This window comes from Trichoplusia ni, chromosome 10 (genome assembly GCF_003590095.1).
Source record: "Trichoplusia ni isolate ovarian cell line Hi5 chromosome 10, tn1, whole genome shotgun sequence".
NCBI classification, from domain to species: domain Eukaryota; kingdom Metazoa; phylum Arthropoda; class Insecta; order Lepidoptera; family Noctuidae; genus Trichoplusia; species Trichoplusia ni.
The window spans coordinates 2097054-2114185 of NC_039487.1; the positions used below are offsets into that span (position 1 = coordinate 2097054).

General features: G+C 33.9%; 4 protein-coding genes across 4 annotated transcripts; 2 read left to right on the plus strand and 2 right to left on the minus strand.

Moving 5' to 3' along the window:
* Positions 1–25: 25 nt before the first annotated feature.
* LOC113497962 (protein FRA10AC1 homolog) lies at positions 26–11272 on the minus strand. The gene is made up of 5 exons (XM_026877811.1): positions 11190–11272; positions 3286–3570; positions 2474–2633; positions 1310–1537; positions 26–128 (listed from the first exon to the last, which is right to left on the minus strand). Exons 2-5 carry the CDS (start codon positions 3556–3558, stop codon positions 58–60), a joined length of 732 nt encoding a protein of 243 aa, XP_026733612.1. The 5' UTR covers positions 3559–3570; positions 11190–11272; the 3' UTR covers positions 26–57.
* Positions 3617–6426, minus strand: LOC113497961 (zinc finger protein 596-like). The gene is made up of 2 exons (XM_026877810.1): positions 6304–6426; positions 3617–6220 (listed from the first exon to the last, which is right to left on the minus strand). Exon 2 carries the CDS (start codon positions 6197–6199, stop codon positions 5222–5224), a length of 978 nt encoding a protein of 325 aa, XP_026733611.1. The 5' UTR covers positions 6200–6220; positions 6304–6426; the 3' UTR covers positions 3617–5221.
* On the plus strand, positions 6657–8909 carry LOC113497958 (ribonuclease H2 subunit A). Its single transcript, XM_026877806.1, has 5 exons — positions 6657–7024; positions 7296–7525; positions 7695–7838; positions 8223–8370; positions 8598–8909. Exons 1-5 carry the CDS (start codon positions 6766–6768, stop codon positions 8867–8869), a joined length of 1053 nt encoding a protein of 350 aa, XP_026733607.1. The 5' UTR covers positions 6657–6765; the 3' UTR covers positions 8870–8909.
* Positions 11273–11284: 12 nt separating the features above from the next.
* Positions 11285–13269, plus strand: LOC113497960. Its single transcript, XM_026877808.1, is given in 4 exon segments — positions 11285–11352; positions 11355–12191; positions 12677–12812; positions 13084–13269. Coding segments are annotated over 4 exon segments (1062 nt in total). The 5' UTR covers positions 11285–11288; the 3' UTR covers positions 13109–13269.
* The last annotated feature ends 3863 nt before the right edge of the window (positions 13270–17132 follow it).

Below are 17132 nucleotides of genomic sequence, written 5' to 3' on the forward strand. Positions count from 1 at the left end.
TAATAGGATGCAATAAAACGATTTATTACATTTATGTGCATTTTTATTTATACTTAATTATAGTAGTAGATCCTCTAAATATTCTTCGAATTCCTCTTCTCTAGACTTTTCTTCAATTTCTTGTATACCTGTTTTGAAAAAAAGAAACATTAGTATTTTCAATTTCAATGAGTTTGCAGTATTATGACTATTTTACTAAAGTAGTAATTGCAAATGCGAGATAGTTCCTCTAGAAAACATAATTTCAGTCAATTTTCATTTCTCCTAGAAGATAATGGCTTTCGCATGTTGCGAATTACTAACGAAATGTCTCAAATGTGTACCTTTTTGGTGTAAACAGTGAGCCTTTTTTCCTAACACCCATCTCCTCTAAGTAGGAAGAGGGTAGACTCTTACTGAACACTTGATCGGCCGTGCACCGTCTCCCGCAATTAAGTCGTTTCATTGCAGTGCATACCAAAATTTACCAGGGGCATATCAGCAGAAGTAACGACATGCCAAACTTAATAAAAATCTAAAAATTTTAATAAAATTTCTAAATTTGCTTAATAATAGCTGCCTAAATTCGTTTCATCCGTTTTGTGTTCTTCTCGGCCGATGACGTAGTAATCAACTAGCTGTTAGGGCGGCTACGATATAGCAAAGATAGCGGTAAGACTGAAGTAAAAAATGGGTGTTGCTTGTTTCGATTACTACAAATGCCAGAATTTGGAATCAAAAAAACTATTTTATGCGGCGGTGGGCTCAGTTTTAATCCTTCGTCTATTTAAGTACTTGGCTGTCCAACACAATTACAACCTACCTACTGCGCGGGTGCGGTGCACTTATATACGAACAACAAAAAGTGTTACCTATATAATATCTACCTACCTACGTCCCAACTTGTTTTTCTATGATTCGTGTAATATTTAAAAAAAAATAACTCCATAATTATGTTAAAGCTAACATAATTATGGAGGATTCTAACTACTGATGTCGCTGCTCAATAACAAAATTATCGATAAGGCTCTGCAGAACGGTTCAAGGTAGCCGTTTTGTAAACAACGATTCCACGCTGATCAAAACAAATTGTGGACACAAACAATATTTGATTAGACTTTTTTTTTTTTGTCTTGAATTTTATTTTCAACATGAGGCAAGTCGTTAGGTACCTAACACAAATAAAATATAGTATGCTGATAATGTACCTCCGAGTTCGTCGTAACCGAAAAACAGGCGACCTACGCAAGAAATAAAAAAAGTATCTTACCTACACCTCTATACAAAATTTTTGTAAATATTTGCCACAATAATTAATTATCTTACAAACCTTTTTTCCATAAGGACTCATCTTCGGGTTGTGATGACACAGTCATTTCCGTTGAAGTGGAAGGTTCGATGACTTCTTCAGAAGGCTCAGGATCTTGCTTTTGATCTTCGTCCACTTCGTTAACTGTTCTTTTAGACTTTTTATTTTTTCTGTGGCTTTTCTTCAGTCTTTTAATTTCGCGCTTTTTCGAACGGTAGTTCAGCATATCCGAACATGTTGGACACAGCCCTACAAAAAGTTAAGATTTTTAAACATTTTTTTTATTCACGTGTAACGGTAGAGTACTTCGTAGAACGTATATTATGTTTAAATGTGCATTGTGCACAGCTATACAAAGTAAATACAACAATGGAGCCTAGTTTAAATGTGGGTACAAGCCTTCCCCTGGTATAACGTGTAACGAGACCCAATTGGCGTAATTACTTTACATCCGTCTTAAAATTTACGATCATTCACAGATAGGAGCATAACTGCAAGGGTTGTTGTGTGAATTATATTACAGTACACTTTCGTAGTACACTAGCAAGGTTCTAAATCTGCGGTGTAATAATTATATCTTTTCTTTAAAAGGGATGGAACAATTGCTTGTTTATTAAAGTCTTTCGTGTACTAGTTGTATTTTGGTTCGATGAGCTGAGTCCAAATCTGTCGGTCGACTTATGAATTTCATTTTATAATACCACAAAACCACCGAAGAGTGTAGGTTGGCTGCAACAGTAGCTATTTATAAAATAGCCATTAAATATAGCCACTTATATCCCTTTACCTCTGGATCCGGATGATCGTATGCCAGCCGTCTGCGACTTGATTATATTAATACCTGACCTCGGCATCTAAAGCTTTATATAGAAAGAGGATAGGTGTCCTAGATAGGTACGTCTAGATAAAATTTACCCCAAACCAGGGGACGCTGAAGTGTCGAGAATCAATTATTAGATATTGTGTGTTTTTACTGTAATAACCTTTACTCTTCAAGGTAAATAATATGTTTGTGAATTAAGACTGTTTGTTTGATATCATTTACTAGTTACATACCTACTTAAGTAGGTACTTAACTATTGTGTAGGTAATATAAGCTCATTACAGAATCAACACGTCATTAGCCACAGTCAAATAACATGGATATTTGATAAATTTGTGCAGATAAGATAGTATGAAACTCACGAAGCTTTACTAGTGCGTTTTTCTTCTCGTTGTCCTCTATATAAGCGAAGTTGACCTCCCACGACTTTAGGTCATGATCGCTATGGCACGTCTTATTACCGCATTGAAATTGACCCTTTCCAAGTACAACTTCTTTCTCAATGCGCCACCGCAGTGCTACCTAGTGTTAATAAATTATATTTAAACATTCCAAGTACCGATTTGTTTACGAAGCCTCCATTTTTTTATTGTAACAAACGAATTCCAAAAAAATATCAATTAAACGGTGAAGTTGGCTGGTATTTTGATCTCATAACTAAACTGCCGTTTATTTCAGTATGCGTTAAGTACTTTAATTTACAATGGAAAGTAAATATAGATTTTGGCGCCAAACTTTGACTATAGTACATTATAATCTCTTCTATAATGTAACGAACGTGAGAGCTAGCGTGCGTTTTTGTCATTGATTTAGTGAGACAAACGGGGATCGGGTACGGCACGAATGGCCAGATGTGCGTTACTGTGTATCAATGCGGGTGAATGTATAGAGCTATATTTAGCCTACAGAAAGGCAGCACGGCCTTTGTTGCACTCCCCAGTGTACACACAAAGGAAGGTCTCTCGGGCAAAAAAGGCAATTGAGTTATAAGGGGTCGGCCCCATCTCGCAGCCGTGCTTTAAATTGGGGGAGCCTTTAAGCTTTTTCACATGGCTTTTGCACCGGTTCGGAGGTTTCTATGGAACCATATTTGCCATTTATTTGTTCGTCAATATTTTTAACATGACTAGAGATTTAGAATAACACGAGTGCTTTAGAATATTCGTGAACTTACTTTGTTTTCTTTATATCTGCTTAAATCGCAAATGCAATACTCTTTATAAAGCTTGTCGTAGTATTTTTTTGCTAGTTGCTTCTCCCATGTGTCAGCGACATCATCTTCGTCCCATAAGAACTTGTAGTTTTCCCTTATGATGTCAAGATCAGTTCTGTCCTTGGAGGTGTCCCGTTTTAAAGCTGTGGTAGAGCCCTTCGTATTGAGACAGTATACATTAACTAAGTATTTATGCAATTCATAGGGGTTAAGATTACGTAATCTTGCAGACATCGTAAGTGCAACCTAGAACAAAGGGAAAATAATTAATGTATTCGGAAATAAAACATAGTTTGCAACAAACAACTCTTTAATAAAATCGCAATTATTATTACACATTTCCATAAAATATTTTAAATTTATAATCAAACGGATCTTATTCTAATTGTCATGATGAGTTTTAACAAGGTGCATTTTTGATAAATAGTACATTGCAATAAACAGTATGAATAAATAATTGTTTTTGTGCACGAGTTATACCTACTCTGAATATTATCGTCAGTCTTGTAGATTTTTGCGTTTTTATTTCATTTGGCTCAATATCAATTTCTTAAATCTACAAACATATCATGCAAAGTTAAACATCTAAAATTAAATATAATAAATATATTAAAATATGATTATTGTCCATATTATAGATTTGATAAATCTAGACAATATTTTAAGGCATTATATTACAACCAGATTATGAAATCCAAGTGGCACAAACAAGTTAATAATTTAGCCTTTGGTTTTATAGCCAATTAAGAATAAAATATGAAAATACATTATCTTTGGGATTTTAGTTGCTTATTTTGGTTCTAAAAGTCTTACAGCAGAGGGACACATTCCCTTGCATATAAAATAGTTTATACTAATTTACTAATGTTCCTTAACAGTAACAAATAAATATGTGCACTGTTAAACATTTGTGATGTTTAATCAAGACCTCATTGTATAAAACCTTAACTAATATATAATTATACTTGTTCAATGTCTTAACTAACAAATTTTAGGAGACCATCAAGAAGGAAATATTGTGTTCCTCTTTATTATCCACTCATGGAAACAGTAACTTACTAGTTACCTCTGATTTTTAATTTATTACAACTATTAACACTAATATTTAAATTATTTGGTATACATACTCGTAATTATAATAATTATTATAAAGAATAGGCACATTAAAAATGTTATTGCTTTGGTTACAACACAGTACAATAATAAATCACTTGAAATACTTATCTAAAATTTGGCAAAGTTCACATTAACTGGTAGTTCAGTACCTTATAGTATAAGGTTTACAAAAATATATATCTTATTTGTGACTTATTTTTGAATAGGCCCCATATTTTATAACAAACATCTTCCCTCTATCTAATGTAAACATTACAATAAGGCTATCGGGACCTTTGGACATTCAACCTATATAAATATTAAAATATCATTTTATCATATCTAAAAGGCAACATTGGATTGAGATATGTGTGACCTTATTGTAAAGCACCTGCAAAGACATTTTACTAAATTCCTAATATTACCCAAACATGCAGTTGAAAATCATATAAATAAAAAAATCTAGAAAGCAATTACAGCAGCACACATGAGTGTGTTAACACTCACTTAAACACAGAAACACACCATAATGACTAAAATATGAACTAGATCATGATAGGTTTAAATTTAGTATAAACAATGTAAAAGTTCTATTCGTAATAAACATACAACTAATTTTTTGGCAATAAGAGAATCAGAAATCATAGCTAGTTGAAAAGTATTATACCACAGTTTTTGGCAACAGAATTGACCAGATACAATTAACTTTGACAATTTTGTTATTTAAAATGCAATTGAATTGCATGTTATATTATGACATTGTTCACAGTACTATATTCTCATTCAGTTCTGTCAAAAGCATTTACCCATGAGTCTTCTCATGTTTCTTCATATTATCAGAGCGAGTGAATGCTTTGTCACACACACCACAGTAGTAGGACTTCTGCTTGGTGTGCACAGTCATGTGACGAGATAATTCACTTTTAGTAACAAATTTCTTTTCACATACCGTACAAGCATGTTTACGCACATTGAGGTGGAATTTCATATGTATTGACAGTGAACTTGATTGTGAGAATGCCTTGTGGCAGAGTTCACAGACAAATGGTCGCTCACCTGTGTGTTTGCGTAAATGATTCATGAATCCTGTTTTAGTGTAGTCTTTTTGACAGAGATGACAAAAGCTTGACTTGGATTCCAACATTCCAGGGAAATGGCTACTTAGGTGTTTCCTAAGATCCCAGTAACTTGGAAATTTCTCTGAGCAAACATGACAGGGGTACTTCTTTTCTTCGGTGGGTTTAGCACTGCATTTATGTGAGGCAAGTGAATTCTCATTAGTAAATATTTGGTTACATTGGTTGCAAGTATGACTAGCCTCAGAATCAGTTGACAAAGTGACTTCCAAGTAGTTTTCAATAGACATAACATTCCCGTTAGAGCTATCAGCATCGTCGATTTGGATCTGTGTCATATGATCCTTTGGTGAAATATCTTTCGTATCCATTTTCTCCATATAATCTCTGTAATCTAATGTCTCTTTACCTGAATTATTGTTATCAGGCTCTACGAGACGTAAAACAGGCGACTCACTCTGCTCCCTATCTGGCGACGTAGTTTTTTCGTTGTCAGAATGATCGGGTCTGGAGGACACATTATTATCAGACTCCCATCCATTTTCAACTATTTCTACATCCGAATCGGAGTCTTCTGCGCTTGAAGCTGTATTATTAACTAAATGGAATCCGATATCATCAAACCGTAGTACATTTGGTGGAAGTTTAACCCCGACGATAGCCTGAATCGCCTGCCATGAAAGCTCCTGGGGGTTGTTCTGCATATTAGATCGCACTACTCTAACCTACAAACGAGTATACATAAATTACTGAATCTGAACACTTACACCAATAACATAATTAAAAAAGAGAATATAATAACATTTACCTTAAATGTACACGATCAGTGATTATTTTTCTAATAATTATTCAGATGACACCTTTGATTTCTACATCTAAAAATATTATGCTATGCTTATGCACTACTCTACAAGGAGTTCAGTTTATTTATGCTACGCCTCTTCATGCTTATGGTTAACTATTTACAACTCTATGGATGTTTGTTTAGTTTAGTTACTTTTTTTTGTTCAGGATTTTTGTTTTAAATACAAGAAAAATAAGTAATTTGTTCTAAAAAATCTTTTAAGAACTTATTTTTTTGTTAAATTTTACACATTAAAAAAAAATGAAAATTCTCTATAAAATCACCTCTAATATGATCATTACTTTCTTAGAAAGATTCGTTGTTCATTCACTTTTACCAAAACTTTTACAATTTGCGTCCGATTTGAATATTACTAAATCATTTTTTTTTGGAACAACAACAAAATCATCGTCCGTCAAAATTGTTATGGCGCGAATGATTTTGATTTTAATCAGTCAAGTGTCATTAGGATCAGTTATCACTTATCAAAGTGTGATTACAAGTCTTTATAAACATTGCAATAACTTAACAACAAACATGGTGAATTCTTTGCAAGAATTACAAGATTTCATAAAAGCTAAGAATAATTACAGTAATTTCATTAGCTCCTCTGAGGTGCCTGAAGTGTGTAAAACTGAACCATGCATGCTAGGCGTCGACGAGGCTGGACGAGGGCCCGTACTAGGTAAAGAAATTAATCATAGGCTATAGTTATCGGAGTAAATTTTCAATTAGCTCCCAGAGTTTCCAGAGCTGTTAAGTATTAAAATAAACCTACCTACAATTTCTGAAAAAGTTGGGCGCCTGATAGAATTTTAAGCAATCAAAGCATATGCGAGTCATAGCATCATGTATATTTACAATGTAGTACTTAAGTAAAAATGTTGTCATTAGTAGGAGAAAAACTGCCATATCTTTAATAATTTATTTGTTAATTCTCTAAAATTTAATTCCAGGTCCAATGGTGTATGGAGTGGCTTACTGCCCAGTGAGTGAAACCAAAGTACTACAAGATCTTGGTTGTGCTGACTCAAAAGCATTGACGGAAGAAAAGCGAGATAATATTTTTACTAAAATGTTAACAGAAGAAAGTTCACTAAAGAATGTTGGTTGGGTTGCTGAAGTGATCTCACCTAATTATATATCAAATTCTATGTACAGACGAGCAAAACATTCCTTGAATGAGGTATAATTTTACTATTTTTTATATTTATGAAGATACTGCCCAAAGGATAAAAATGGAAACCTATTACTACTGTTCATAATCCATACCACTTATTTTTTATCACTTTTTATCACTTTTTATCACTATATTCCTAATTGTATTGACAACTTTATTTTTTTTTAAATTCCAGGTGTCAATGAATTCTGCAATAAGTCTGATTAAAAGAGCAGCTGAGAGTGGGGCTAATATAACTGAGGTATATGTTGATACTGTGGGACCACCAGAAAAGTACCAGGCTAAACTACAAGAGATATTCCCAGATTACAAAATTACAGTGAGTATAATTGTTATAGCTGCTATAATGCTATATGTGTATACAAACAAGTCAAATGAGATTGAAACATTTCCAATAATGATCAATATAAAGGAACTTAAGAAATGCTTAACATTAATGCACTTAAACATTTATAGTACATATTTAACTATTTTTTTGTCATAATCCTGCATGAGGTGGGTGGGTGGGTAGACAATAAAGACTTACATTCTGTTAATCTGAATTTAAACTTCAATATTTACTTTGATTTTTTTTCTTATTAGGTTTGTATCACTTTTGATACAAATACTTTTAATAAATAAATTACATTTATAAACAGTAAAGACGTCTGAGTCTTGTCTACTTTGATCACAAAAAATAATATATTTTCTATAATAATTTCAGGTTGCTAAGAAAGCTGATTCTATTTATCCTATTGTGTCAGCGGCTAGTATTGTGGCTAAGGTGACAAGAGACCATGCACTAAAGGTTTGGCAATTCCATGAAGGATTGGAAATGTCACATACAGAATTTGGAAGTGGTTATCCTGGAGGTAATAATGTTATCATATCAGTCATTTTATTTGATAAATAATGAAGGTAACTTTTTATATTATCTCACTCAGAACTGGCAGTGGAACCTTACTAACAGGATTCTCTGTTTCTCCTTCGAGTAAGAAACAATAAAATACAACTAAAATATGATAGCCTCCATTCAGAAACTTATATTTAAATGCTAAACCAAATGATACTCTATTTTTAAAAACATTTCTTTTTTCAGACCCGCTCACAAAAAAGTTTATTCGTGATCAAATTGACAACGTGTTTGGATATCCAATGCTAGTCAGATTCAGTTGGTCAACAGCCGAGCTGATGCTGCAAGAGAAAGCTGCGGCGTGCACCTTTGAGGAGGTAGATGACCAGGGTTCTACAAAGAAACCAACAAAATCAATAAGCTCATTCTTCACACAAAAACCTGATGAAGGAAAGGCGAGGAAAAGGCACAAGTTTTTCGACGAAAGATACCTGACTGTTAGTAATCCATTTGAATAATTTAATTTAATTTGTAGCAATAAATATTAGTTAATTTTGAGTTATAGTTGTTATTTAGTGTACAGTAGATGTCTTTTTTTTAATAAGATGCATAGAAAAACCTTTAATTCTATTAAAATAAGGTGTGTGATTGCTTGATATTTTCGCTATGGTCTAATTTTTCTATACATATACTCACTATTCTTGTTAGTTTTTTTGTAATTCTGATTGGATTTTTGTAACTCAATTATGAGGCATTTCCCGATAGGCTAGCAGGCTGAAATTTTTCAGAGCAATTTACAAGATTTTGATAAAATTTGAATGGAGTGACATTTAAAAACGTAGATTTTAGGATATTTTAAATCTATTTTCATTTTAGGGTACAACTAACAAAAACAAGTTGAATTTATAGACAAGTTTAGTACTATAATAATTATTTAATGTGTACTACTACAGTGCTATGTAAGATTTTAAATATTTACAAAAACTATTGGGGTATCTACGGAAAATTAATTGAAATAACGTATTACTTATTAGTCGAGATCTTCCGGATAATTTTGGACCCAACCGAAGTCTTAAAACATGAGAGGACGCGTTTGCGGCCAGGAGTATCTTATTGGTAGTCGTTTCTTTTAAAAGACGAAAATTTGTAATTTAACAGTTATCCGGACTGCGATTTGTAAGTTTCTTCTTGGAATCAATATTCTTAAAGCGACATCTTTCTGTACGTACATTGTCAGAGAGAAAATAATACTTATTGTCATTCAAAGAGAATGGAAATTGCAAAGTGTGTGCAACTGTGGCGCCTGCATTCGATTATCATTTTAAAAAGCTTATAATCCGGGTATACTTTTCTGAATATCTAAAGTGAAGCGAAAAATAAATACATGTTTAAGAGCGGAAGAAAAAAACGAAAGCAAAACGCTTTGTCCTAATCGTTAATATCATTTCAATTTGATGCTCAAAAAAGTAATAAAACACTTTTCTAAAACCTTTTTTGGTTTGAACCCTCACAAATATCTAGAACCCAAACCTCTAACCAACTAAATCAGGCGTAAGAGTTTCCACAATGTTTTATTGACTAGTTATTCAATGAGTAAGCAACTGATCAAAAACATTTAAATTTAAAACAGTTCCGTCGCTATTGTTTACGAATGTACATTTACTAAGTAGGTACGCCACGGGATTACCAATTAGATTTTCTTTACCTGTTTTGTAATATACTGGATAAAGTATTTCACATATGAGCCACTTTTACTTAATATATTAAATAGTGGCTTATTCCTGATTAAAACAACTAAAACAAGGTGTCTATAGGATTTGTAAAGTAATTTTTAAAGTCTTTAATGAAAATTATACAGAAAGTTGTTAATATTTACACAAACTGTTGGGTCTACAAAATACAGGCAGATGTTAAACGGTCGGTGCCAGAACCATTGAAATGACAACGGTTGCTATTGTTACCGCAATTATGAGAACCAGACTCCTTTAGTCACCTGAAAAGGTATTTAAGTTTCGTATAACTTAGCAAGTGAAAATGACACAGCTGTGCATTGCTGATCAGTAGAAATCGACAACAATTTAAATACAATTTGTACGGTTGTCGCTTGTTTGCCATACGATACAAATTGTATTTTATAATTTTGGAGTCTCTCCCAATGCTTATGTGATTTATGTGGCGGAAATGTTGGCAAAATGCACGGTTTCGTGAGTTGAAAGTTAAAGAAGTTGAATGTTTATTTATAACACTGTAAATGCCACTTACTTTTTAAGCAGCTTTGGGTTTCTGTGACTTTGTTAGTAATTTTATTGGAATGCGTCATGTTTGGATTTAGAATATTTTCAAAGCGGTAATTTTTTTGTAGATTATTTTTGGCTTTATTAAAATAGGTATTTTTGATTGATGATGCTACCCTATGTGCATGCACATAAAGCACATATTATATTCGGCATGAAGAATCCATATTCCTCTGCTTCCAACCATAGGTACAGCTTCGCTACACGGTTACGGCCTATGAAGAAAAGGTCCTGATTTTTTTTCGTACAATGAAGTACTTTAAAAACTGGCGGAGTATATTTTGAGTATAATAGTTGTCTTTATGAGCTTATTTATAATAAAAGCTTTGGTCCGATATAAAAATGGATAGGCAAATGTCATCAGATGATTTTATCACCACCGATAAAAACGACGATAAAACTTTCACAAACCATCTGCGGTCTATTTAAAGATTTCTTTATACGATAAAAGGTCCCGATGTTTGGGGAGGCTCATCCAACAAGGCCGGGGCGAGTCTCTAACGTGCATTAGCATGCGAGCCAGCACACGCGCGCACCTACTTACAATGAGCAATGCGGAACGCGCTGGGCTCACTCGGAGAATTTAATTGTGTTCCATTATCATATTTAGGTTCTTTTACGGTAAGTCAAAAGTGAAAACTGAATGGGAGTCAACGTCGCTTGTCATTCGTTGGTTGCGATCGATGGCGACAACTTCTTTCGGACGGTAGACGGAGGACAAACGGCATCATGGTGATGTTCAAGTATTTTGCTGTAGCGGCAGCGTTTAGCGTGTGTGTTTCTGCAATTGTCGGGCCTGGAAATGAAACAAAATCATCTTTATCGAAGACTGATACGTATTTAGATGCCTATTCTAAATCTCGTGTAGAAGCTGAGAAGTCAAAACAAGGTGTTGTGATAGTTACAGCAAAAGATGGAGAGAAAAAAATTACAAACCGCGATGACAGTTACCAGTCTGGCTATGATTACTCACCACCGTTTTCAAGTGACACAAGTTTTAGTTCGTCAGGATCATCCAGTTTCTCAGGACCTTCATCATCTAACAGCTACTTGCCACCGTCATCGAGCTACGGTTCGCCTGTGAAATTTGAACCTGAAATTACGTACAACTCGCCACCGAACACATATGGGCCTCCTTCATCAAACTATGGTCCACCTGCAAATAGTTATGGGCCACCGGCTAATACTTACGGGCCACCGGCGCATACATATGGACCTCCGGCGCAAACTTACGGACCTCCTGCTCAGACGTACGGGCCGCCTATTCAGAAACCATTGCCACCACCTTTATACGGCCCTCCTCTCAAACCTTCCTATGGAGTTCCTTACACGGCACCAGGTTTGGGCTTCTTGGACAAACTTTCGTTAAAGCTCGATATTTTGACGATCGCTAAATTGCTGTTGAAATTCCTTATATTCAAGAAGCTTGTGACTATGCTCGCCGTTGTGTGTATGTTGTTGGTTATACCAAAACTCATAAGTTTCAAGAAAGATACCGGTGGTGGAAATAATGATGAAGATGAACGAAACTTTGGCGCCAAAGATCGTAAGTTCATTTTGTTAGTTACTATTTAATCATTCAATAAAATTAATGATAATGACTCGACTTAGAAACTCTGTAATTGTCACTTCTAGTCCATTTTTTTGCAAATAATATTATTTTTTTCATTTCTTATTGAAAAATGTTCCCTTGGTTTTCGATGAAAATATCAATTTGAAAACAATTCTCTTACCACGCTTTTTAGGATTGTTTTGAATGTTTAAGATAGAAAAATGTCAGAATTATGACGGGTAAATAGTCGATGACGTATTTAGATTAGCGCCTTGCGTCAAGGGAATCCTAAGAATAATTTCAAGTCGATGTATGAATCTTACTGCTTATAATTTCTTCTTGTTGCCCCAAGACTTTTTAATGACCTTGAAATGCCGCCATATCATAACCAACCTTGTTGACTATCATTCTTTCATTCACATATTTTTAAAGTCATGTGTTTTTTTTTAAATATAAACGTATACTTTGTTTCGGTACAGTGGTGGAGTTAACGACGGTGCATCAGTTGTTCGAGCGCGCTATCTCAGTGTACGGTCAGCAACAGCCAAACTGCGGCGTTACGTGTCGCATGCGCAGAGTCATCGACGACATTTACGAATTTCAACCTTATTTCAGGTAAATAACACTTATAATAGATTATATTGATTTGACTGTAAATGAAAAACAAAATTAAGTGAAACCAAGTACCTACTTGATATATTAGTTGCATTCGTGATTATAATTATAAAGGTCATTTTTATGATTTATAATTATTTTAAATTGCAGATTTCGTTTTAATCACATCGATAAATTGAAATCGATCAGGTTCTAATCGTTTAGATGTCTTTAATCGGTTGTACTTGTTTGTGATGTATAGCGAGAGTTAAATTAGCATTTTTTCTTTCAGGGGAAATTCATCACCAGCGTCGTAAGATGTAAGCGCTATTTACAACATTGTTAAATTGGTTTGTTATAGCAGGTGCCATTGAAATTAGTCTGAATCAAGTCAAATCGTTAGCTACGATCTATTTATTTAATTTATTTCTAGATATTATTGTGTATTTATAAGTAAATAAATATGTTATTTAATTTATTGTTATTTTTATATTTACATAGTTATATCTTTCATAAGTATAAAATTTGATTATCTCGGTATTATTTGCGTAACCTACTTATTTGACACAGTACTTAAGTATAGTGCATTTGTAATGCTGAAAAGTAAATCTACTCTGATAAGTTAAGTAGGTTTTCCTTTAGTGAAGATTTTTAATACGTGGTTATAGTCAAATGTCGTAATAGAGTATTTCTAGAAAAGGTATTCGAGTTGCCCGCGGTAACATGTGTTAATCCTGACCTGTGATCCTGACTACGAAATATCTGTGTACCAAGTTTCTTCTTCCGTTCAGTGGTTTTTGCGTGAAAGAGGGACAAACGTCCATACAACCTTTCGCGTTTATAATTTAAAATCAGGATTTACTATTAGGGTACGAACTTAATTTCTGCTATTTCGTTACAAATCACTTTTTGAAAGTGAAAATTGCGTGTACTCAAAGCAACATTTTGTCACCTGAACCGCGTACAGATTTATCAAACATGTTGTGCAACTCAGAATTTTGGTGAAAATGTACTTTCTCCGTATTTAGGATCAAAGACCGAGACCTGGAGGTCTTAGCATTAACAATTCTACGCACGGTTCCGTATGATTACAAATGCTGAATAGTAATGCAGCTGGCAATGTTTCATTGTTTGGCGTCTCGGGACAATTAAAGAAAATTAGGTGACATTGGACGGTCAAGCGTTTAGTATTCAGGATCCGATGATCGATTTGCTGAATAGGGAAAGTGGAGATATGAAAGTACTTGCCTCATTTATTGATTGATATGTTCTGGTTATATGAAAGTATTAACAAGACTACTTACGGAAGTTATACAACCGCACATCCCACACTTACTATCTACTATAAATTATAAATTAATTCTTTCATGCTTTACTATTAATCAGGATTCAAATTTTATTTTAAACAGTAGTTTTGATGCTGAAAAACTGTTTTTCTATATGTAAACTGAAGCAGAAACTTTATTATTGGGTATAATAAGTTTTTATTTGTAATGTTGACCTATATTTATGGGAATAAACATAATTAAGTAATTATAACGCTATTGTGATGATAAAGCGACGTCCCACTATTAGTCGTCCACCGCAATACCGCGATTAACATTTTAAGTCGGGTTTTAAATAAATTCATTAAATTTTTTATCCTGTCTTAGTGGTTTTGTTATTCGGAAGAAGCGGGTTTGGACTTCCCCTTATCTTGCTGAAATTAGTCAGTTACGGGACGGTTAAATTTAGAAACTTTTGAACAATTTAAGTGCAAAATAGTAGATATAAATAGCTTTGATATTGCATTAAATAATAATTTGGATTAAACTTGGAAGCCGACTACAACCAGTTTTGGAAAAAAGCGGAAGATGACGTAGTGTATTATAATAATCCACTATTTTATTTTCTCAAACAACAATATGATTCCTTATATTTTCCAGTTCACAAACCTTTAACACTATGTAATGAAACCGAAATTAATTCCAAAGAATTAATTGTTTCGCCCAAACGTAGTTCCTAGAAAAAACAAAATTAATCTGACATCAACATTAACGACCGAGACTTTATCCTTATTACAATTGAATCGTCTAACTTTAGACTTTTGTGTTCAGTGTTAATTTAAACCAATTCAAGCAATTGACATGTGCTCGAGAGCACAGTTCATTGGGTGCAAGAGATTTGGATGTGGGATTTATCATCGGGCTAATGTACCGAACAGTCTCAGACATAACTACGTTTGGACCGCGGTTTTGCCCTCTTGGATGTCATATCTTAATACAATAAGTTTTACTTAGCCTAAAGTAAACTCCGTCTCTAGCACAGTTTTTTAAACGATTCCCCAAGTTAGGAATTTAATCCTTGTGTCGCGGGGGTCGCACAAACATACAAATCACAAGCACAAATACACCCAGACAAGCATGCGTGGATCATACAAATGCTTTTCCTGCCTTGATACCGCAGGGATCGAACCCGCGACACAACGCACACAGTGGGTTCGGCGTGGAGAATCTCAACCACTTCGCTATCCGTGCAGTCAGAAACTGGAAACAGAATTACTTGCTCGTTTATTATTTTAGTATGGAAATTTTAAGTACCACTATCGCTTAAAAACTGGAGATCAGTGTCCAGTTGTATGTCAGGTGTTTAAGATATAACAGACAGCTAAGTAAATAAGAAACAGATGCTTACGTACACTATCTGAAATATTGATTCGATCTGATAAGAAAATATTTTTCAGTGTTATGTTGTTCTTGAAAGACCTCGTCGCGTCGGAATGCGTCTTGAAGTAGTTAGTTTTTCTTTCTTATTCGAATTTTATTTCTAGGTACTTACCTAGAAATAAAATTCTTAGTGATTTCAAGAAGTTTGATACGTGTTAAGAGGGTATTAAAGGAGACTGGATTAGAAAAAAGTTTAAATACAATACAACCGTTTAACTATTCTGGACATAAGTTGGTTTTTATGAGTGAACAAAAACTTTTTGGGACAATTTATTTTTGTGTCAAGTGTTACAAATAAAAGATACAATGTGCCCGCAGCTTCTCGAGTTCGTACCGGATGCATTGTCTGGTGTATTACTTCCTACGGTTCCTACGTAACCGTTGCGAAACAATGGTTTTAATGTTCGATATTTACACGGATCAGCAGCGCTCACCTGTAGTGAGAGTGAATTTTACGAGTGCTGATGTAAGTTAAGAAGATTAACTCTTAGGTATGAAACCCTTTTCAAATAAATTCCATAAACCGAAGCACTTCAACTGATATCCAGCTTAACTGGATAATTCTCGTTGATGATTAATCTACATTAAAGCGACCCGAGTTATCGAAAATGCACATATTTATTGGATAATTTATAACTCTCGTATCTTAATCTTAACGATCTGCAAACAGCGGGTTTGTTTAATTTTATCAATGCTTAAAATTCATTTTTTCCACTGTCCTATTTAACAGCTTTGTTGATACTTGCGAATTTCGTGCATTATGTGGATAAAAATTCCATCAACCTTGCAATTAATTAAGTGTTGACATAATAAAGGCGTCATCAAAATATCCTCATTATAATTTGGCCTAATTTAAGTTCATTGTTAATTACCGGCACAAAAAATATTATCATTCGCAACATGTTCCATAAATGTTGTATTTAAATCAGGAAATCCAGATGGATCTATCGTATCCTGTGAAACTTGTTAGGGACTGGACAGGTAAGCCTAGTCGTACGATTAAAATAACATTTCCTCTGATAAAAGTTAGTTTAAAGGCTAGATATAAATTCATTTACAGTTATTTAATAAGGGACTTATAATATCCCTGGCTAATATATATTCAGGCCGGGGTCACATTAGGACATGAATGCAACAAGCCTGTGCGACAACGACAATGAACTTGGCGGAAGTAGTTGTCACGCCCGCAGCGGCGAACAATGCCCCACGAACACAGATAATGGCATTTAACTATTCCACGGTGTTAAAAAATTGGAACAGCATAGGTTAAGGATCATGTACCGTAAGTTACTGCAGGTAATACACTTAAGCTTCGTATTGATGGTTTTACTTTTTTTTTCATAAATATTAATATTTATTTTTTTCCTAATATAGAAAATATTAGTAACTTGGTTTGGTATACATCCATACTTTACACATCCACAAATCCTTAAATATATTTGGTGAGTCCTTATTAGGAACATGTAGTTAAAATTTAGAGTTTTGTTTCACACGGTTCTAAACTATTGATAGCAATAATGTGTGTTACAGAAAGTCAGGCAAAAACTAGTCATGTGCAATAGCAATTAAGAAAATATTCAATGTACAATGTCGTCAATTAAATGATGATGAATGATGATGACATAACAAACGTAGA

Bases quoted from the DNA above. Each gene is read 5' to 3' on its own strand.
- LOC113497962 (XM_026877811.1), bottom strand. From the start codon at position 3,558: ATGTCTGCAAGATTACGTAATCTTAACCCCTATGAATTGCATAAATAC. The intron at 2,634-3,285 runs GTAAGTTCACGA...TATTAACACTAG, and splicing joins GCAGATATAAAGAAAACAAA to GTAGCACTGCGGTGGCGCAT. The intron at 1,538-2,473 runs GTGAGTTTCATA...AACTTTTTGTAG, and splicing joins AAACGCACTAGTAAAGCTTC to GGCTGTGTCCAACATGTTCG.
- LOC113497961 (XM_026877810.1), bottom strand. From the start codon at position 6,199: ATGCAGAACAACCCCCAGGAGCTTTCATGGCAGGCGATTCAGGCTATC.
- LOC113497958 (XM_026877806.1), top strand. From the start codon at position 6,766: ATGGCGCGAATGATTTTGATTTTAATCAGTCAAGTGTCATTAGGATCA. The intron at 7,526-7,694 runs GTATAATTTTAC...TTTAAATTCCAG, and splicing joins CAAAACATTCCTTGAATGAG to GTGTCAATGAATTCTGCAAT. The intron at 8,371-8,597 runs GTAATAATGTTA...TTCTTTTTTCAG, and splicing joins TGGAAGTGGTTATCCTGGAG to ACCCGCTCACAAAAAAGTTT.